Source organism: Lineus longissimus, chromosome 15 (genome assembly GCF_910592395.1).
Source record: "Lineus longissimus chromosome 15, tnLinLong1.2, whole genome shotgun sequence".
Classification (NCBI taxonomy): Eukaryota; Metazoa; Nemertea; class Pilidiophora; order Heteronemertea; family Lineidae; genus Lineus; species Lineus longissimus.
In genome coordinates, this window is record NC_088322.1 from 11,032,553 (window position 1) to 11,054,793 (window position 22,241).

At 41.1% G+C, this 22,241-nt stretch overlaps 1 protein-coding gene across 1 annotated transcript in view; it reads left to right on the top strand.

Moving 5' to 3' along the window:
• Positions 1 to 196: 196 nt before the first annotated feature.
• LOC135499426 (uncharacterized) overlaps positions 197 to 22,241 on the top strand; it is a 28,410-nt gene continuing 6,365 nt past the window's right edge. The window contains exons 1-10 of the mRNA XM_064790169.1: positions 197 to 236; positions 652 to 713; positions 955 to 1,228; positions 1,582 to 1,700; positions 2,372 to 2,479; positions 2,624 to 2,706; positions 6,335 to 6,410; positions 20,800 to 20,827; positions 21,211 to 21,327; positions 22,102 to 22,203. Of these exons, the coding sequence (XP_064646239.1) occupies positions 197 to 236; positions 652 to 713; positions 955 to 1,228; positions 1,582 to 1,700; positions 2,372 to 2,479; positions 2,624 to 2,706; positions 6,335 to 6,410; positions 20,800 to 20,827; positions 21,211 to 21,327; positions 22,102 to 22,203 (1,009 nt within the window). The remainder of the gene's footprint in view (positions 237 to 651; positions 714 to 954; positions 1,229 to 1,581; positions 1,701 to 2,371; positions 2,480 to 2,623; positions 2,707 to 6,334; positions 6,411 to 20,799; positions 20,828 to 21,210; positions 21,328 to 22,101; positions 22,204 to 22,241) is intronic.

Below are 22,241 nucleotides of genomic sequence, written 5' to 3' on the forward strand. Positions count from 1 at the left end.
GACGTTAAAACCACACCTGTCTGCCAGTCCCAATAAACATGCGAAGGTTTCCATGGTTTTTTGTGCTAACAAATCTATGACAATTTTAGCAGCTTACTTGTAAAAGAGCAAAGTAAGGATGTGTATCTTGTATTAAATGTTGGAAGAGTACGGATATTTCTTTCAAGTCTGTTTTGTATTTAGAGGATGATCTAGGATGGGCGCGGCCTGCAGCGAAGTAGTAACCAAAAATAGAGGTATGTCGCTTACATTCAATTTGTTTAAATACGGAGAATCACTGCCGGTTGGCGGTGTCATGATTCGTATCCTCGTTTCCTTCTTACGCATGTATCACAATACATATCGACGCAATAAAGACCCCAATGCCGAATAAGGGGGCGGGTAACTTCGGAAGAGTCCGTACGTGCTGATGTTTTTTGGGTTTGATTATTAAAAACGGTTCTTGGTACATTCTTAAAGATTGCCGCATATGATGGTAGTAATGCGCGGCGCACATTTATCTATAGTTCATCCTTCAAGTAGAACTCAGCCACATTTTGATACTTGTAATACGGTTTTTTTAATGCTCTTCGTATTTCTCTTTGGTCTAAAATATTAATGAATGGTATTAAGTGTTCTGTCTTTCAACTGATGGCGATATTTTTATTTCAGTCGATACTTGCTCCCAGAACAATCTAGAAGATGGGTCGATGTATATTCCGAGATCAATTTCTGTAAGTTTTGTATCATTCAAAAAGATATCGTTTATGTAGTGGCCATCATGTTACATTTCCGAAGTTTTTCTCCTTTTCCGGGACAGTCCAGATTGGCAATTTGGACGGCTTGTCTGATTCTCAGCAAAATGGGGAATCGATCCTCCAGGGTTATCATTACTAAAATCAAGATTAAAGAGGGTAGTTTACTCTTGCTAGAAGATACTGATACTAATGTACTTCATTTTTTTACATTTTCTAGCGTGTTGAAAATTGGGTTCGCCGGAGACCATCACGAGCGTCCTCCGTGGGAATGGAATCTAGCCAGGTCACGCTAGATGTTGGGATATCGGTGGACGTACCATGTCCAGACTACTACAGTGACCTTTTTCAACCACGCATATCGCGGGCTGTTAGACGCGGGGCTGTTGTTATGGTTACCGTTAGATTTCGACCAAACACGAGCGCTGTTTCCCCGGCACTTGTTATACGACACCCGGAGATATACTGGGGGATGTTGCTCGTGGAAAGACAAAGTAAGATCACTCTAAAAAAGCTTCCCCAAGACCAGACCAGAGATTCCCCAAACAATAGAGAAATATTTACCCCCTTACCGTATTTTAGGGGAGGGGGGTGCAAAACGACAAATTATGACCAAACTTACCCGATTTTCCGGCGAGGACTCCGTACCCCCCCCCCCCCCCCCCCCAAGAAGTCCCCTGAAGCTGAACTCGCTCGACAATGATGCACTTGAATCAACAAATGAAATAGAAATCAAGATGGCTGTACCAGATATTGAAAAAGTAACCGTTGTCTGCGAGAATCCTGTTTGTACGAATCCGACATATGCGAGGTTTTTACTGTAATTCGTACTCAATCATCTTTCTAGTTCCCAAACGACTCCCAATGAGAATAGAAGAAGAAGATTTTCGAATATTCGGAGTTTTGAAACCCGAGAGTCAGGTTCACAGCGAGCTACAGCTACATGGCTATGTAGATGGGGAACTTGTGAGTACACTGTTTTGTGAAGATGTAATGATAGCCGATTATCAATAATGATATGCTCTTTTGAAAGTAGGCTTTATGTCTTGAAGGTAGATACGCCTATTTTCAGATCGAATTGCACCAACTTGAGAGGCATGCGAGTACCCAATGTTTAGAACACGTAGGCGAATAACAAATTCGGTCATCACCCTACGTTAGTATCTATCAAAGAAAGTATAAGCTATTTGTCTTGAAGGTGAATTTGGCTATTTTCATATCTGATTACGCCGGTTTATAGGCATATACGTGGGAACCCAATATCGCCACAAAACACTACATTTAATGACAGAATGTATTCTAGACAAAATTCTGCGCTCGGCGTATATCTCATCAATCGTTATTTTAAGTCCAGAACTAAATGCGCTTTCATTTTGTTCGTTTTGGCGTTTATTCCCTTATAGTTGTATCCTTCAGTGAATTAGTACAGAAACTACAACCTCAGAATCCCCGATACATATATTTTGAAAACAAATATAAGTTCTCGGCATCGATCTATAAGTGTAATACCTGAAATCTGGAAGATTTTGATTTGCTACTTTTGAAAACACAGACGAATTCTTGCCTTGGCATTTCTTAAGTTTCAGAGTGTTCATTATATCTTGATAACCCTAAATGTTGATGTGATTTTCTTGCAGCAACTATTTTGTGGATACGTCGATTTGCACTTGAAACTTGGAGAGAGCATATTTGGATACATGCTGCAGGCACTAGAGCGCGAACGAGCAATAGAATACATTAGCATGGTAGGGTGTCTGGTCACTTTGACTGTTGTACTCGGTGTCTTAAAAGATGAAATGAGTAACTGATTACATCACTCTTTGCTTTTTTTCGGGTCGCGCATAATGTCTCCTAAAGAGATGCATTTTCAGGTTTTTCTTTTACTCCAGAGCAGCAGAAAAATGAGTTTTATTCATTTGTATATCATTATCCCGCGCACTGAAATACTCTTTCAACTTGATGACGCCAACAGGTGGGCAAAATACCCTTTCTCGCGTATGGCTCCGCTACGATAGCGGCCAGAAGTAGTCTGGGGTTGCCTAGCAGTCACATGGACACGTGGATCTTAACTTGAAGACTTTTTTTACATGCACATATACAAAACAGCGAATATATCCTAGCTAACAATCTTATCAGAATCCTGTGAGAATTTTCAAACTGGGTAGTTCTGAACGGTGAAGAAAAAGTATTAAGCGCAGGCAGTAACGCATATCTATAAGATTTAAGATTGCGTCATACGTCGCCCTGTCGAAACCAGAGTTTACGTTCAGGATATCACGTCAGTCTTACCGGGTGCTTACCCGTGGTGCAAACTTTTGTATTCAGTGGTTGATGTAGTTCCAAGAACGGACACTCTTCCGTGGCAAAGGCGTAAGAAGAAGGGAACATGTATGGAGAAGAATGCGGCTGTGACAAACCCAGGCTCACCGATGTACCAAAAGAAAGTAGATTGAACAGGGTTACCCTATTCTGGTCATTAAAATGAATAATCTATCAGGCTTATTATCGGATCTCCTTATTATTCCTTAGGCAATGGCCAAAATTCACGGCAGAACACCACTTTTCGTCGGAAAAAGGCCAAAATCTGCATGAAAAACAAATTTGTTGGAGACCTCTGAGGAAGCATCAGCCCCCACCCCCTCCCGCCTAACCCCCTCCCGCCTAACCCCCTCCCGCCTAACCCCCTCCCGCCTAACCCCCTCCCGCCTAACCCCCGCTAAATACGGCCTTGTGAACACTGGCACTATACGTGTAGTTTCATGCAACGATTCGCTGCTAACCCTCAGAGATATTGGTGTGAAATATTAATCCATTATATGGTGAGCATAGTTCCGCCCTGCCGTTGCCGTGGGATACAATCACGACACAATAAAAAATATAACACCAATTATTATATAATTGCTTCTATAATGATTGCATATGCTCGCGACCTTAACACGGCTATTAACGCCTCAGGTGAAAAAATAGGGGACGGAGAAAAAAATGACATGTTGCTGGACGATTTTAAGGAGGCTAAACATTACAGAGACAAATCTACGAATAGAAAATGCAATAGATCCATACGAAAAGGCTCAGCGCTCCGTCATAGAGGAATTTTTTAACGCAGCAAATAATGACAAACGGCGACTTAAATCACATCGAAACTTCTTCAACACCAATCAGGAAATTAATTTTACCTACACAATCGTTTTTTTTATGAATTAAAAAAGCTCTGGATTTCTTCACCTTCCCGTTTTCTTCACTTTTCTCCGTATGCCACAAACGCCTGCTATTACAGCTCAGCCCACACCAACGGTAAATTAGCGCCCTTCTTTCCTGACCCCAGACAGTATTGATTTCACATTTCTTATACATTTCTTGCAAGCGCAGATATTCGATTCAAGCATCGCTTCAGCAAACATCATAGGAAATAATCCGATCGCATAATTAGGCCGACTTCTTTGTGCTGTTGTATGCGTGCAGGTGTGTGTGTGTGTGTAAAGAGCGTTGTGTCAATGTCTTACATGTACTTGTTGTAGTCTGTGAACACATATGTGTATTTTGCTGGTGCAGCATTTTGTGACCGACAGTAACGCCACGTACCACGGCTTTTTTCGGTCTCCAGTTTGACCATCAGTGAACTAGAAGTCCTTAATTTCAATGTACACAGTAACAGCTCTTTCAATTTTTTATAAATAAAGGATGCATGTCAATAACCTGTTTCACTATATCAAATTATTACGGGCCAAAGAAATGATAAACAGGACGGTCTACATGGTCAAATATCAATTTGTATGAAAAATGAATGGCAAAATTATTGCGTGTGGCTGTTTAAAATCAAAATGCGAATACTGAAGTAATCAATATATCGACATTGGGATCGACTACTGGAGTATATTAGTACTGAACAAGGGTCACTGAGGACACGCTAAGGTGATAGATCTAGATACAGAGGGAAACATCCGCTACTCAGCCTGCTGTATTGGGCGACATTTGTATAGGATTGGGATCGGATGGGAGATATCAAAACGGTACAGTAGTCGGTCGCACGTATAGGGCTTCATTCTGTTGTTAGTACTCACTCAAAGCACCAACCCACGAAGCATCGTTTAAGTAAATGTTTTAATTGTCTCTTTACTAAATTGGTATTTTGCTGGTGTTATGTTGATGCATTATTTCTATAATGAATCTATGAAGAAGAATGCTTACACAGTGATTAACCGGTAACATCCCTAGCTGCAGCATGCATTGGCGATCCGCGACGTCTCGTCATAATGCTATGTCAAATTTTTAAAAATCACGTACCAACGGTGTGGGATCGATTATGCGTCCTGGGATATTATTTTCCGTTTTTGTTTAATTGGGGACACATAGAACCCGTGACACATAGGCATGACCCCCCCCCCGTTTTACGTTTTCTATACGAATGGTAAGTTGTCCTCATCCGTCTAGCACGTAAAGCGGAAATCGGAAATTATTAGTGCTGAGAGGACATTCCTCTGGTCTCCTCTCTAAGTACTCGGAAGTAATTTAATCCTGGCGACTCTGATTGGATCAAAGTGAAAATCTCTCCTGTCGAGACTATAACTAGCGGCTCTACCGATTATCGCATTAAAATCTCAAGATTCCACAGACCCACCTCGTTAGAGTTGCTTGAGTCATTGCCTGTAGAAATGGCTGTTCAGTAGAAGGTCAGAGTGCCCTTTCGACAATAACAGTTAGACAATTCTACGTGTGGATGGACAAATTTGTTCGAAGGTTTATGAGTTTTAAAAGATGTATTTACGGTTTATGAGTACAGTACGTGTATCTTGTGTAAAACACGACATCATACGTTTAGGTAGCCCTCCAGTCATCTATAGTCTCAGTTTGGAAAGAAGATGATATTACAGGAAGTCATCTGGACTTTATATAGAATTTATTATATCAATGCAGCCTGCTAGAATTCTTAAGGAAATAAAACATTGTAATCCGTCATGACTACCATTAATCACCGAACATAAACCTTATGGTTGTCTGACAAAAGATGTCATGCCAAAATATTCAAAGAAAAGAAAATTTCATCAACAAATAGATGCAATGCGACAAAAAAATCTAGTGTCCTTGGATTAAAAAACTGAGATTTTCTGACTCTCTTCTGCTCCTTCTCTGTCGATATTCCACTTAAATCTCCACAACTGCGCTGTTCAGGTTGCGTTTCGCCGTGGCAGTGAGACAAAATCTTGTAGAAAACCCACGATATGGATGATGCCAGTAACCTATCATTGCTCCGCGCTAATCGCGTCTCTTTCCAATTCTACGATCACTGAGAGGCGCTGTATTGCTGAGAATTCACCTTGTCGACAAATCACATCAGTTAGTGTTGCGAACGATTGAGGTAGCGAATTGAATTCCTCACGCATGGGTGGAACATATGTGGAAATCGAATTACCGAGTCTTTATTACAGTATGGTTCTGGGAATTCTTGATAACGACTGATTGCCTTCTCGATATATAGTTATATAGCTTTTAGCTGCGCGCTTGAAATAGCGTCAGTATTCGACGCGTTTCCAGCTGAACTCTGCATGTTTCGCTGAATATCGACTCTCTGGATATTTATTCGGACATTGAATTTGCTGGAGGAATATCTTACCTCGACGATTTAACAGACTTTGCTATTCCCTGGGGAGTGTAACTGTATATCGGGTACACGTGCCGGTAAGTCCTGTTTGAGTTTCTATCGTATTTTATCGATCAGGGTCTTTGTATACAGATGAATCGGATTTTATTGCCACATTAAGAGGTTATCTGCTTTCACGTAGGTAGTCATGCGACATCAACCGTATTACGGTTTGGTAGAGCAATATTGGCGTTGCAAGGGGTCCGGAAGCTTTCTACGACAGCTGAAACCCGAAATGCAAACCGCGATCACTCGGCTGCTTCTCTTTGCTTTACCCACCTGTTTTCATGTTCATGTATAAAACTTTCCATTAATCTTAGAAAGTGTCAATGCATTGAATACACTAAACTATGATTTTGAAAAAAATAAGGACTTTCTGATTCCATAAGTAAAATAGCTGTCTTCAATGCATAAACCATTTGTTCACATCAAAAGTAAAATGTCAGAAATAGCTGAGAGCGATTGCGTACGAATTCTCTGTCTGAAATGTCGGATCGACCACATGCATACATCTTCGTAGGGTAGGAACCTTTTAGGCTTTGCCCTCTCATTAATACAGTTAAAATATTGTGCGCATGCATAAGATTGGCTGCACGGAGTGTCAACATCGTCAAAGTACGTGTTTTTTCCGTCGTTACTAGATCTTGCGCCCCACTTTCTAATCGAGCCGTGGCATTTACAGCCGTATAGGTTACCAATCCGAGCGACATCGGAATCATCGAACCACGATGAGATCGCTCGATAACCTTTTTCGCAGTGTTCTTTAACTCCGCGAATATCGCGATGATATTTTATTAATGTTTCAGTCTAGGAGGGCGGTAGTTTGATTGAAGAAACGGAAGGGTGTGATACGTTAATGTATGTAGTACATATTCATACATATACGAAGTAAAAAATACTTAGAATGTATAGTTAGTACTGCAACAGCTAAAGCACTAAAGTAATATATTCTGAAAGAAGGGCCGGGGGATTTTATAAGATTTCTCTCCTAATTCCTGAAATAGTTGAACTAATATAAGCTAAGCTGATCAGAAAATGGAGCCGGTATTTTGATAAGGTTTTGCAACCAGGATCAGGATGTTAAAAAAATATTGATTGCCATTGACAAAAACAACTCATTTTCTTGACCAGAGATTGATTAGCGCACGGCACAATATCCGCGGGAATTATGAAGAAGAGAAAAAAACGACATAAAAGGATATGAGTGACAGTTTAGCATTAGCATGTTTTTTTTCTTTCTGATTGCGGTTGCAACGTAGGATCCACGGCATTTGATGTATTCACTGATATCCGCTTTTAAAAAACCGTCTGCAGTGACTATTGGGAGAGAAAATGTAGATGATTATGTTGTTTACGAATTACGATTTTGTAGTCTCGAAAATCGTCATGCACATATTATCAGTGATATTTTCAACCAAGCAGATTCCGACACCACGCAAATACTGCATTGTACCCATGTTGTGCCACGCCGGCAATATTGTAAAATCTAAATCCTTGAAATCATAACAAAACCATCCATCTTCCACATGACTAAATGTGTCATTAAAATCTCAATGCAACATATATCTATTTTTCTTCCTTCCACATCATCGGAACCGAATTTAATACCGAAGTTGACTTGTCGATTCATACATCGTCGAGCGAAACGCGGAAGTGGTGTGATATGACATTGACATACGTTTTATATTTCAAGCTATTCAGCTGGAAGTCGATATTAATTTCATATAGCAAACAACAACGGGTTTTAAGTTAAGCTATTTAACTCCGCGCAATTTTGCTCATGCGAGTGAAAACAGATTTCGAAATCAATATTCTTGATGGTTGTACTTTTTCTTGTCAGATTTTCTTTGATAATATCAAGAATCAAGCATATTACGCGCACAAGGTGATTTTCCTTTGAGGTAAAGATACGCAAAGATCGTGTAACCACTGATGGTGATGATGTGGGCAGGAATCGTTGTGGTAGCTGTTGCATCGGCTATATCGTATTCTCGTTTCTTTTTAGTTCGTCATCCTAAATCATGAATAGCCGTATCGTGGCGAGAAAACCAATGGGCAAATAGTCAAAGTGGAGACCGTGCGCAGTATAACGCAATAACAGGGCGAGGTGGCAATTGGTGAAGCTGTAACTGGAAAGTGGTCGATTGGCAACCGCCCATGGCACTGCTTGATTCTTGAAGGGTACGAGGTTAAGACAATAATCGGATATTACTAATTAACCCATTAAGCTCATTAGCAAGTCACACCTAGCAACTGATGATGAAACTTGATATATTGATCAATATGATATCCTGATTCACCCTTCTTCGACTTGATGGACACCTAGTCCTAATTTTGTTTCTTAACATGCCGAATAGGCCTTTCGTGCATGGGTAGGGTAAAGAAGAGTTGCCATAGTTACTTTCCTTTCCAGTGATTCACTTGAAAATCACTCAGTTGAGCCTGGGAGCAAAGTTGGATGGAGGGATGTTTACTTTAGTGATATGGCATGGGCTTACAGCGATGACCTAACTCAAATATTATAAAGAGCATGATCTGATTCTAATGTTCTCTCAAATAAAAATACATAGTCTGCCACGTGAATCCCCAAGCCGCTCATTATGGTCGACTTCTTTCTCCTAAATACTTTTTGACAAAGCCATTACCGTATACTCAGTTTTTAGTGGGTTTATTGAAACATACATCTTACCTGTATTTCCCGCTAAAAAAGTACAATAAGTCTCCGAGAGATGTATTGCCACATAACTCTGTGTTAAGGTGGTGAGAAAGCGGCAAACGAATCGATTTGTTGATGCCAAAGGCGCTTTCCTTTTGCAAATAAAAAACAAAAAAAAATCGCGTGCATTCTCGAGTGATAAGTGCATTGCTGAAAATCTTTGCCAAGGCGAATTGTCGTCAAAGCCTCTTTCTACGTTACATGTAGTTATCATAAGTGTCTTCGTATATAGTCAACCACTAAATAAGTAATGACGAAGCAGTGTTTTCTTTTAAATCCGTACACTCCCGTGTACATGTTAGGTGGCACCACGTTTTGCGGCCAAAAATAAGACATTGGGGTCACGTAACCTCGTAGGACCCATCCGTATCGGTTTCATGTCAAAAATTGCGTGATCGATACAGATACGTCATACGGGAAAGATTTTTTGATTTACTTCAACTCGCTATTTACGTGATGCCTAGTATACCCTTTAGCTAGAAAAATGGTATTTGTGGTTAGAGACTCTTTTCGAGTATGGTCAACTCATTGCAAATCGGGCGTGCATGGAGTTTTAGCTGATATGATAAAGTACCATGACAATAGAGTTGCCAAAGAAAAGATTATGCGTACTGCTGCAGATGAATGACTACTCTGTTGCGTGACTGAGACACCATCCCTATTCCGACCTTTTCCTGTGGGCTAGGATGCACAATTTCTTCTTGTAGGCTAAAATGCACACTTTTTTGCCTCTCATGACTGAGCATATGCTTCTTTCGTATGTGTTTGGTGAAGTATACCTGTACCCTAGATTTCTTCTCAGCCGCTGTTATACAGATGACACAATATTGTAAGCCAGTGTACCTCTCCCGGGGTCGGTTTGTGATTCCTCCAGCGTTTGGGTAACATGACCTGAGTCACTTGTCATTGGCTCTTGACAACTAAGCTTCCATAAAAGATATCCTCGGGAATAGAGGCACTTCTGATGTTTGTTCGCTATATCAGTCGGCGAATATTCTGTGTATTCCTCTACCATTGCACAGTTGCACAGAGAGTTTTTGTTAGTCATTTTCTTTGAGATCGCCTGATATAACATCCAGTTTCGCGTTCATGTACATACGATGATAAACCTGCGTCTGTTTTGAGTTTTAGTTTTCACCTTTTGTCAATAGCATTCCGCGATGATGACGTCACTGCAGCTGCTGCCCTCTATTTCCCCATCGCTGAATTACAGGCAAAGTCGGACAAACATGCGGTTTCGTAATGGATTCAGGCTTTCTAACTAGGGCAGTTAGATTCAATCTGGCACATGCCCGAGTGTTGGAAATACTACATAGTTGTTCTGAATATTTCTCTCTCTGACTCTATGGTATCATTCATGCTAAAAACAATGCAGGGTCAAAGATAATTGACTTTGAAATAAGCTCAAATGCGTAGAAATAAGTGTCGATGTCCGACTGTCACGTGACTAAAACGTCATCAATATCTTATTCAAATGACCTTGTGAGCTATAAATAGTAACTTCGCGGAATGCTATTACTGCGGCGGGTTTACGATTACAACACAATAAAAACAACTTTCTCGTGTTACAGTGTTAATATGGGATAAACGTAAGCTTACCTAATAAGATTACAAAATGAACCCGTATTTTGAACAAGCGGGCCCATTGCCAGGTACACGGAATCTCGATTGTCTGTCTCATTTATAGAGAGAAACTATTCAGGGTGATTTGTGTTGCTCAGCATGTTCAGGGATACAGCAAGGAAACACTGGTGATCCTTTTGGTAGTCATACCCACGACCGCATGATTTCCCGCCCTGCACTTTTGCAACGATATCGCTGATCACCATTTTCTTAGGAAGACATGGCTGGCCCTATTATGAGGATGTGGTGTTGCTTGGTTATCCTCATTTAGTGACAACCCGTCGAAACCATAACCACCATGTCAAGTTGAACCAGCTATGAATTTTGTCCCTGAAGATCTTTCAATAGCTCAGCAATCAAATTACTTCACCGCGGCAATGGATTTCCGCTCACCGCCTTGGGATATCGCACTAAACACATATTTCAGAATTAATTTCTCTTTCAGTTTTTGTGCCGTAGGGAACGACAGGAAGCCACCATTAGTGAACATAAATGGGGCTTTATCATTGCCTGGAAAGAGAGGAAGAGGCTTTTCTGTATAGTGATAGGGCACACATGCGTGCAGTGCATTAGATTGGATATAGCAATGAGCGGAGTTCGGCACATGCTTGTATCAGACGCGATATGGCAATGTGAAAAGTTGAAACATGCTTGTATTTAGTAGTCGAGGTATGAAGTCGGGATTCATATCAAGTGTGCAGTTTTAGGGTTTGCTCTGGTAGAAAAGACCCAAAACCCGATTTCTCAAGAAAACATACGCTACGGGCTATGAGCTACATTGTAATTATTGCCAGTGCAAATTTGATATATATAATAATGGTATCGGAACAGCTTTTTTGTAACCCTAGTGGTCAATTGCCGCAATCCCCTCTATAAACGGCCCTATGATTTATTGTTGAAATTCGCGCGTCTGACATCGGTTTTAGTGTATTATGTTCGACCAACAACGACTGCACGATCGTTAATCACCAGATTGCTTCAAGCTCGTGATATTGTGGCGGTACACCATGGCTGTTGACAGACAAGGTATACCTTTCCCGACTCTCTCCTATTAGGCTGAAGTTAATGAGGTTTTTATAATGTGATTTCTAGGGAAGTTGTTATTGTCTCTCGGCTGATTTGTTTTTAATACTTTTGATGTTGTTTTAATTGCCTCGGAGATCATGAGGTTCTAAGCACTGCGCTTGCATGCCGCTGTACGTAATTCAGAGAGGTTTCTGCAGCGGTCCTGCCTGTTCAGGGATCGACGTCACATTAACATCAGATCGACGTCGACCCATGGGGAGTTCAAAATATTTCTGCTGATTTTTCCTGGTGAGAAACAAAATATTGCCCGACTCCGCACCTTGCAGAACAGTTGAGATTTGGAATATGTTTCGCAATTAGCCAAAACATGAATCGAGATTTTGTGATTTTTGTTGGAAATTGCGCGTATCGAAAAAAATAAAGCGGCGAACAATTGGCGTTCATCGAAGCGCCGTAATGCAGAACAAAAGCCCAATTACTCTTAGCATGTTTCTCGCTGGAAAAAAAACCACAACCAAGAACAAACCGTAAAAACGTCATTTCTGGGAATTCTGCTCTCCATTATCAAATATACAATTGCATTATTGTTGCCATGGTTACCATAGACATAGCCCGCACCTGTGAAATGGAACGTCTTCATTTTCCATCGCGGACTGCCGGAAATTTCCTATCATGAATCACGTCAATTTTGATCACATCTAAATTATTACCATGAAATTGACGTTTTGGTACTGCTCATGTTACGCGCTTGGCAATTCAACAGAAGTGATAGAGTATCAAAAGCATCATCTCACTAGAGCGTCTTTCCGCTGTGGTCACCGTCAATTGGCGGAAAGCCAACTTCATTACTTTCTTCTGTCCCTTGAGCCCGCAGCACACTAGCCGCCAACTTTGGCGACAAGAAGCGTTCAGTTGACGCCTCTCGACGCCGAAGTTGGCGGCCAGTGGATCCCGGTCAGAGCACACCTGCCCAGAATCGGCGTCCAGTAGCGTCTTTTCCGCCACTTTAAGCTGCCATTTTGAAATCATGTGACATCAAGACGCATACTGATCGGCCATAGCCTCGCCGCCGACGCCAATTCAGGCGGCAATCCGTAGCACACCTGGCTTCTTCTTGCGTTTAAACGCGGCGACACGCGTCAAAAATCAAACATGTTAGATATTTGGCGTTTAGTTGCGGCAAGTTGCGGCAAGTCGCGTTCGCCGACGCCGTTCGTAGCAGACGAGGGATGTTTCAGGCGTTCAGGACTCTTGCGGCAAAAAACGCCTGTGAACGCCGAAGTTGGCGGCTAGTGCGCTACGGGCTTTACCCCGAAGTTGACTACCCGCTCGCATCTAGGCCTAAATTCCCATTGTTCTACTGTCTAATCAATCAATGTATTGTCAGGGCAAATTTGATCACATCGACCCCACGAAACAACCTCCATGGGGGTCGATAGGTCTAGTTCTTTCACTTACGACCGTACATGTACGTACTTACAGTACATGTATATCAGAAGCAGATGATAAAAAGCCAGATGGTCATGTCTGCGGGGACGGAAGAGCATTAGCTCAGGGGATAGTATCTGCTTACATTGATAACAGCTTAGTTTGCCACACCTGAGAGGAGAGGCATAGCTCAAAGCGTTTATCAGGACTGGCCACAGCCGCTGAGCAATGGTGAGGTTTCGACAAGTGTACGAATTCCGAATTCTAAATAGGCATTTGTCCAAGAAAATTACGGTTCAATATTGTTATGAATTCGTCTACATGTATTCAAATGCGTATGGATGCTGAAGGCAAGCATGCATGTTGGTCACCTCCAAGTGCACAAGTGCGGGGAGGGGTTGGTAATGCCCTAGTACATGCACTACATGCCTGCGCTGACATTAAGAGATATGCCGACTTTACCTATTCATCGTGGTGTATCTGCTCGGGAGGGCCAAAACACATTTAGAACTAAAGCACTCCACTGGTATTTCTGCGTATCTTCTTTCGCTAATCCGCTGTACCTCACTTTGCACTTAGCACTAAGTACATTAAAATTGATCAATAAGACGTGACAACCAGCTCTTTTCCATATCAGTTAAATGCCACATCTGCCTATATTTATTGGTTTAGGACATTTTCTAATTGCCTGGTCGAATGGTGAAATGATTTAAACAACGTTATTTTTTAGCATGATAAGTCTTGATGGAAGCCTTAATGAACAACGGTGGGAATGTCGTGATCAGCCGGGTAAAAAGCAATTAGGTCACATGCGGTCGGTGAATTATTTACATTGTAAACTATCTTATATACAGTCATTAGGGGACAAAAATAGCAGCCTGCTGATTTGAGAACTCGAAATGATCATAACAGATCATGGTTCAATGTTACTTATGTATGTTGTTGGATATTTGCGTTCTCTGATGGTTCATCAATAACATGAGAAAGTCAGGCAAAAATGAAATATATATGATTTTTGTATGAATAGGTTCAACAAAATGGCGAGTTTATTCACTGACATCATAAACATGTCGCCGAAAATACATCGTGAGAAGTTGACCACAAAAAAGTTAATATTCCATTCCATAGTCTCAGTGAACTGCATGGCGACGTTTTATATATACGGTTTACGACCTGAGCCAAAAGTCAGTGTCGCCGGGATATGCACTTAGTCCCGTTAATCAGTAGAAAAACTAATCAGCCCCCTACTTCGACAGATGGCGAGGACCCAAAATAACTGTTATATGTAGCTTTATCGATATTTTATCAGACGTTTATCTCCTGAGGCATGACCAGTTTAACATTTGTTTGTAGTTGCAGAAGAGGAGCGCAAATTTTACTACTTCTGATAGAGACGCTAAATCTGCACTCCTCCTTATCTCGGCGATTCTCAAAAATTCATTTAGAGTTTTTAACGATTTTTATTTGGTGGATTACGAATGTCTGCAGCCCATATTTCACTTCGCTTTGGCGCCACATGATTATTTCCTTCTTGAGTTTTGCCTGATGAAGAATACTCGACGTATTGGCCTAAGATTTCTTGCCATTGAGGAAAATATCAATACCACTAATGGTGCGAAATATCTGAATTGCATGTTCCTTACTTTTTGAAACACAATTACGTTTTTTAATGTCCTAACATGATATGCTATGTTCTCGTTATGATAAAAAAGTAAAACATTCTCAATGACAATTTTCTTGAACCGCATAACCAATTCCCATTCATTATTCAAGAATGACACTGCGCCGCCATTTTGATATACTTTATGGCAGCATGTCGCAAAATGATGTGAACAGACGACAGGCTAAAGGAAGTTGGCTAGGAATTCATTGGCAGGTAAGCGGAAGACTGCCACGTGTGATTAGCTCTAGATTACTTGGATAATTCATGGTGATTTCTTGTCAGTGTTTCTAAAATTGATGGGTGTTTAGGTGTAACGTCAAAACAAGCTAAAAAGGCCTGATTACTTTGATTGCCGTGGAGATTATGATGACGGTTTATTATGCGGATCCTGGATGATGAAACAACCTTGCTGACGACAAGCCGCTTTCCGAAAATCATTATGTCATGTCCCAAATTTCGTGTTGATTCTGAAATGTTTTCGAGTAAGAGCCATATCGCAGTGTTCGAGCCGCCAAGTATCTCACTTCACTTTAGGATGAAGCCTCCAGATTATTCGACAATAAAAGTGCGGGCTGTGAGGTGTGGAGACAATTGAATTGTGGGTTTCTAAGTTTTATATGTAATTAAATTTAGTTTTTAATGCCATTCGAAAGGTCATCCCGCCTTTACTAGAACGGATGCATCAAGAAAAACCAAATCACTACGAGCAAACATGCGTATTGATACGACACAACTCTCATAATAGATGGCTCTCATTCAATAGAAGACTTTCCACACATGTCACGTTTTTGTATTGCCATTTAGGAAGTCTCCTTGCACACGATAATTGGACTCCTAGTTACCAACACCTGGTCTCTCTATTGATCATGCATGGGACTTCTTTAGACAGGTGGTACAGTGAGTTGATGTTATTGTGACACAGAGCCAAAGAGAAATAAATCTGATTTCTTTTACAGTTGTCGAATAGATAAAAAAGAACCATCGCGTTGCTATTTCCAGTAAAATCCGAGAACTTTGTTTTGCCAGTCCGGAAAAAGAGGAGATCATCTAGCCAGGCAATTGTTTTTTTTCTAAATTCATGAGAGGATATCTATCACAAACATTATTAATACCACTGAATACAAGAGGGGGGTATCACTAAACTGTGGTCATTTCATCACAGAAGCCTGGGAACTCTGGGATGCTGATCTCCTAGGATAGATTGATACTCGATCGTATCACAGATGGCAACACAGAGGTCAAATGAGACAATTTGCAATTTCTAATGAAATTACAAGATAAGATAAGATGGAACATAGTATCAAACAATAGTCGCAAAACTTGTGGAAAAAAAGTTTGTGGAGAAATCAGGCTGAACTTACTTGCATGCAATTTAATAAATTTGTTTAACTGCGGCGCACTCAAATGTTCAATTTTGATACGTGTTCATTGAAATACATATACTTCATCCATTAAAATGCGTCATATTTTGATAAACCATCACACGGATCGAATGCCGCACGCACATTGAAAATCCTACTTCCTCGTAAATGTTTGACGAAATTATTTTACATACTAAAATTGCCGAGGCGAGCACTTCAAAGCAACGAAATCTATTTTCTTTGAGTAGGTTATCCAATTAAGAATACTAGCAGCTGGGTCTGAAACAGACATTCACATCCTCTCAGAGCTAGCACTTTGAAAATACAGTCACCGTACAATGTGTCCGGTAAATTGTTGCATTAACTTTGTAGAATTGCATTTTCGGGGCCAAAGCGCCATCGTAAAATAGCTTTAAGGTGTCTATACGTATCTTCAGAGTTCTCAGCTAACCTCGTCAAAAGTTTATAGAGCACTGAAAAATATCGCAAAGCAGAATCCAATAAGAACCGAGCGGGATTCTTATGCGGAGCTTGAAATGTACATGTGTCGGTGCACGTTGTTAACAGTATAAAGTCTGACATCCACGGTGATGAAAGCCAGTTTGTCGTTAATGTCTTAACGGGGGGGGGGGAGGCTTTCTTATGAACTGCTGCCAGCAAATATATCTTATATGAATGGCGATTATGCTTTATTTTTGAGAGATGAACCAGAAATTTTCTCTAATACATGTAATAGAAGAAGATACCAAGACAAAGCTGAACATTGCTAAGAGAAAACGTAGACTCCGCATACATAATCACGCACAGCAAAGACAAAATGACTTTCTTCCTGCAGTTTCCAACTGGAAGTCGCTCAAAGATGTTGAACAAAGATACACACAAATGTTTGCACATTCTATAAAGGCGTATAAAACGACAGGCATTTCAAGCAGCCCAGTGGCCTTGAGGATAAGAGTGTTGGCAAATAAAACCAGAGGTCTCGAGTTCGAGTCCCGATGAGAGGACCTTTTTATCTTTTTTCTTCCAGGATTCTCTGCGAAGGTCCGTATCGTCCCACGGCTTGCTGGTTTGTGAAATCAAGCGCATCGGAGCATTGGAGGTCTATCATGTTTCAGGCCGTATTCAGAAGGGCCTTTCGGTCGTTTGAATTTCTTACTATTGCCGCATGGCGTGCTCTGGTTTTGTGCTTGCAGTTCAGCTTTATAAACATTACACATTTACCCTTGCTATGAAATGGTGTGAACCAATTTCTTTAAAGGTCAATATATCAAGTAGATTATGCGTGCTTTGCTGGTAAAGGAAGAGCGTACGCCGAGTTGTGAGTGCGGCAAGTCCTATGGTTCATTAGTACACTCACAGCATACCGATCTTAGACACTGCGGGAAGCAATAGACCACCCCTTTGAAGGGAAATTAAAGGCTGAACCTTGCGAATGGGGAAGAGGGCAAGTCATCATGAAGATCTCCTTGACATGCCTAATGAGCTTAGTATTCAAAGAGTGAATGACTTTCTCTCCTCCCTGGTCCTACTTGGGGATTGATGATTAGGTCACGCCGCGAGGATGTGAATTCCGAGGAGCGATTCTGTATCTTTGTCTCAATAGACGTCCACCTTATTAAGGAAAGAAAAATACAGAACTTCCATGCTAATGTTTACGATTCTGCACAAACTGTTATTCTAAAAAAAATGTCGGTCACATTTTGCGGGGGACATTTTCTGCCTCTACACTAGGTTGACCTTTGATTCAATTTTGTACTTTTTAATAGCCAACCGGTCATATTGTGTCGGTGATTCTTGTTTATCTGATTGATGTACATAGCTTTATATGATATATGTGACCCGCCATGACAAAACAGGTCGCATGTCGCTCCGAGCTTGACAGGTTGAGACGGACTGGTTGTTCATTTCACTATTGTCTGCCTTTTGTAAAATCGGAGCATATCAATTTTTTCTATTATGTCCTGGTGTCATTTTAGGCTCATCTTCTGTGCGACATGCGACTCATTTTGCCGTGGTGGGTCACATATTATGAATGTAATGACATCATCAGTGATCTGTAACATTGCCACCTTAGGGTCCTCAACTGACTGAACTTGTCATTAATTACAGTGAGAGATTGATTACTATTTACCTGTGATTACCTGCTATTTAGGGGACCGATCGCCATAACCTCCGGTAATGAGAATAGATGTCCTACTAGTATTATATTCCGGCTGATATTAGCTCGGCAAATCACAACAAATGCGTAAGGATAATTCATAATTAATGAATCATGTTAATCTATGTATTCGTCAGGATTCAGTTAATATCTTGATAGTTTACCGTGGCCTGGATGAAAAGTATCTGGATCAAGGGAGCGCAGTTGTGTAGTGTTGAGAATGGCGTTCTGCATTTTAAGAAGGTATGGTTCAGAATACCTCTTAGCTCTGAGATCAGAACACCTGGCTCGTCCATAATGTCAAAGAAAAATTCTCCTCGTACCACTCTGAAGCCACATAAAGTTCAAGTCTTTCTTATACTAAGAAAACTCTTTAAACCTCCCGAGGGAACATAGAGTCGTCCAAATCGCAGGCCAATTAAGCGTCGATATATGGCCAATATCCTGTTCTCGCGTCTGTCTCACTGATATTGACGTCCTAGTAAATAAACAGATCAATCATTGTTACCTGGCAAGAATAAACAGAATAAGAGATGGCTTCTGCTAACATGCTTATTGGTCATGAAATTGACATGGCCCGTCAGTAAAAGGTCATGTGCGAATCAGACTCCAGAGAGTTACATGTACAATCAAAACAATAGACGATGTTGACCTCTGAGTTACCCGTGCTGGCGGTAGCAAACAACGCAGAGCTTAAATGTTTAACTTATGTTTTAAAAAACCGATGCGACAATGGTTCTCCCATCCCGAGATCAACGCCTTTTGACCCTTTGGTACACACTATTAGTCATGGAGCAAGAGATGAGTTAGTGACCCTTGCTCCGACTCATTCTATACGCATCCTAGTCCATTTTTTGCCTCGCTGATTACAAAAATGATTAGGAGAAACTGTTATTTATTTGTCTCATATGAATACTTAGTAATTAGGAAGAGATATCACACTTATATCGAGCATATTGATAGGGGCAGATACATGTAGTTTGTCTGGTAATTCCAGCCGTTCACGAATGATTCTATCCATGGTCTTTATGTAGGCTGTATTCATCCGAGCCCAATTATCGGCAAATGACTTGACGCACGACGCAGGCAGGATTTCCACGAGGGAAGTAATGAGTGTCTATCTCGTAATCCACCTCCCCTGTTCCCTCTACATGAAAAGCAATCCTCCACATGGTCACAGGATTGCATTCCGCTGTCGAACGTTTGACGAACAGCAGGAAATGCAAGCTGAAGGAAAGGCTGAGGACATTGTAGTGAACCTTCAAACCATTAGTGTAATCCTCGTCAATGTGAATTGACGATATGATAGGATATGACATTATTTGCTGCCCCACATCCCAACCTCTGACCCGATATCCCAGTCAACCGCACCCCAAAGACAAAGAATACATTCGAACGCGTTTTATCAGGATGCATGTTACCTAATCGTAGGCTATTCAACATAAAATACCTTCATCTGGCACATGTACATTATTCTATATGAGTCATTACCCATATCTGGTGACAACCTAATAAGCCGATTGAGTTCTGACGACCACGTAATTCCCCCCTTGTGGCGAAGGACGGTGGTAATTGAAAGATAAGTAACACATCGAGAGACCTAGGGGCACAATGGTAAATAATTGGACTGAGCAGACATCCGTAGTGTTGGGATCGCTCATTAGTCATGTTAGTACAGCTGAAGAGTGACGAAGCCGCGAAGGCAACTTCTGCCCCCAACTTTATAGACTGAAAATGTAAAACACGCAGTTTACGTAAATCTAGCTGTAGTAAGATGGGCAAATGGACAAAGGGTTTTATGATTGATTGGTTTATGAATTATGTCAATAGAAAACGGCTTTTCGTTATTGTTATTCCGAACTCATACAAATGAACGATTCTTATATATTGCCTTTGCATGACAGGTCCTTTTTGCCCAGAGCGCTTCGTTATCCCAGCATTTTTCAGGTGATGCTAAGGAGCAGGTACTTAGCGCTTAGTCTACTTATAAACTCTGATGGAAAGAACTAATTGCCACGGAAGGGACCGGATTCGATACCACGACATTTTGGATATGGTCTGGTACTCTAACGAACACGCTCCCACGCTCCCCGTGCGTTACAAATGTATTATGACGTCTCTGTCGTATTGATTCCGGGATAACTGGTTTTGGATACACTCTCCGGTTGACCAGCATCCTTTCTGCACTGCTGCAAGTGTCCAAATAATTGTCAGAATGTGTGGTCAATAATCCGGCGTTTTCATTCTATCCATTTCAGGGAGACGCTCCAATAAAGAACCAATTAAGCAACTACAGTCTGTTCAAGCGTCATCTACGAAATGTGTTATGTTCCTCTTTTTTAGCGTGTGACATGTTTTGAAGACAACAAGACGAATATATAAATATGTAAAACACTGCTCTCAATGTCTCTTTTTTGCATTGACCATCCTCTTTTTCTATATATCGTTTTAGGTATCAAAGGCAGATCTTAGGGCACCAGGTAAGACATGTATGAAGCAGCTAGTTGCAAAATCATCAACGAAATATGCTTTTGTTCAAGTGTTGATTTAGAACATATTCCGAGCATTGCCTTCTGCTTTGCCTTCAGTTCTTTTATCAATGTGCGTGTCAAAACTTGTACTGAGCACTGTTTCGTCAGACTAATAAATGATATCTAAACATACAATACAGTATCATGCAACTGACCGCTATAAGCAAGAGACTGTACCACGAAGCTCAAGGCTGTTTTTTTCCCTCTAAGTTATTCTAGTCGTTAAGCTATGTAGAGTACATCGTCTGGCGACGGAAAACCTAGTAGTAATGCCCCAGTGGGTGATCAAACAACAGTGACTTCTATGACCGACCGTTTTCCTTCACCTCTAGGTCGGAAGTCTAGCAGGAGCACCAATCGAGGAAGTGCGGGGACACTTGATGGTGGCTATATCAGCGATTATTCTTCAGTGGCAGATCCACCTAAGAGGGAATCGAAATGTGGAAAAGGTAAAGGAAGTTTAATTCATGGGTCTATACGGTACAAATGTATACTGCTCTCTACACTATACTACGCTGCACTCGTAGCATTGCGTTAGCTTGCAATATTGTGCTGTGTGGCCGAGAGGCCTAACTTGATCAGGAATCCAGCGTCTGAGTATATGTTTGGGCAGGCTTAACGGGTTAAGGCCGGTTTACACATGCAACTTTTTAGGAGAAACACATAGAAACTAAAAGAAACTTGACTGACAGGCTATGTAATTTGAACCATGAAACCTCTAAAAGTTTCTTCATGTTGCATGTGTGAACTGGTCAAGAAACATGAAGAAACATGATGAAACCCCTTTCTTGAAACCTTGTGAAACTAGGAGAAACATGAAACAATTTACGAACATGCTCGTAAATTCTGGACAGGTTTCATCAAGTTTCTACAAGTGTCGATTACATTTTAACTCTGTGGCCAATCAGACTGTGATAAAAAGTCATGTGATTTTTACTCCATATCCAAAATGGCAAAATGGCTAAAAGTGACAAGTCAAATGCATATGAGTGTTTCATAGTGTTTCTCTGTGTAAACGTCCAAGGTAAGGTTTCTCGATGTTTCATGTTTCTCAATGTTTCTCCATGTTTCATTGCAAAAAGTTGCATGTGTAAAGCGGCCTTTATATGGACTGAAATCACCACTCGTCCTTTACCTATCGAGCATTGAAAGAAAAACCACTAAATATCAGCGTTTGACCGATTGAAATGAGTTTGATCAAAGCCTGTTCCGTATTGCTACAGTTATTGAGGAAGTCCCGGATTGGCTTGCCGATATACCCGAGGAGGAAGAAGCTACTAGCGAGAGACACCCAGGACAGGTGACGAGCTCTGCATACCCAAGAAGTAAGTGCTACACCATCTCTTTTTCGGTGTAGGCCTTT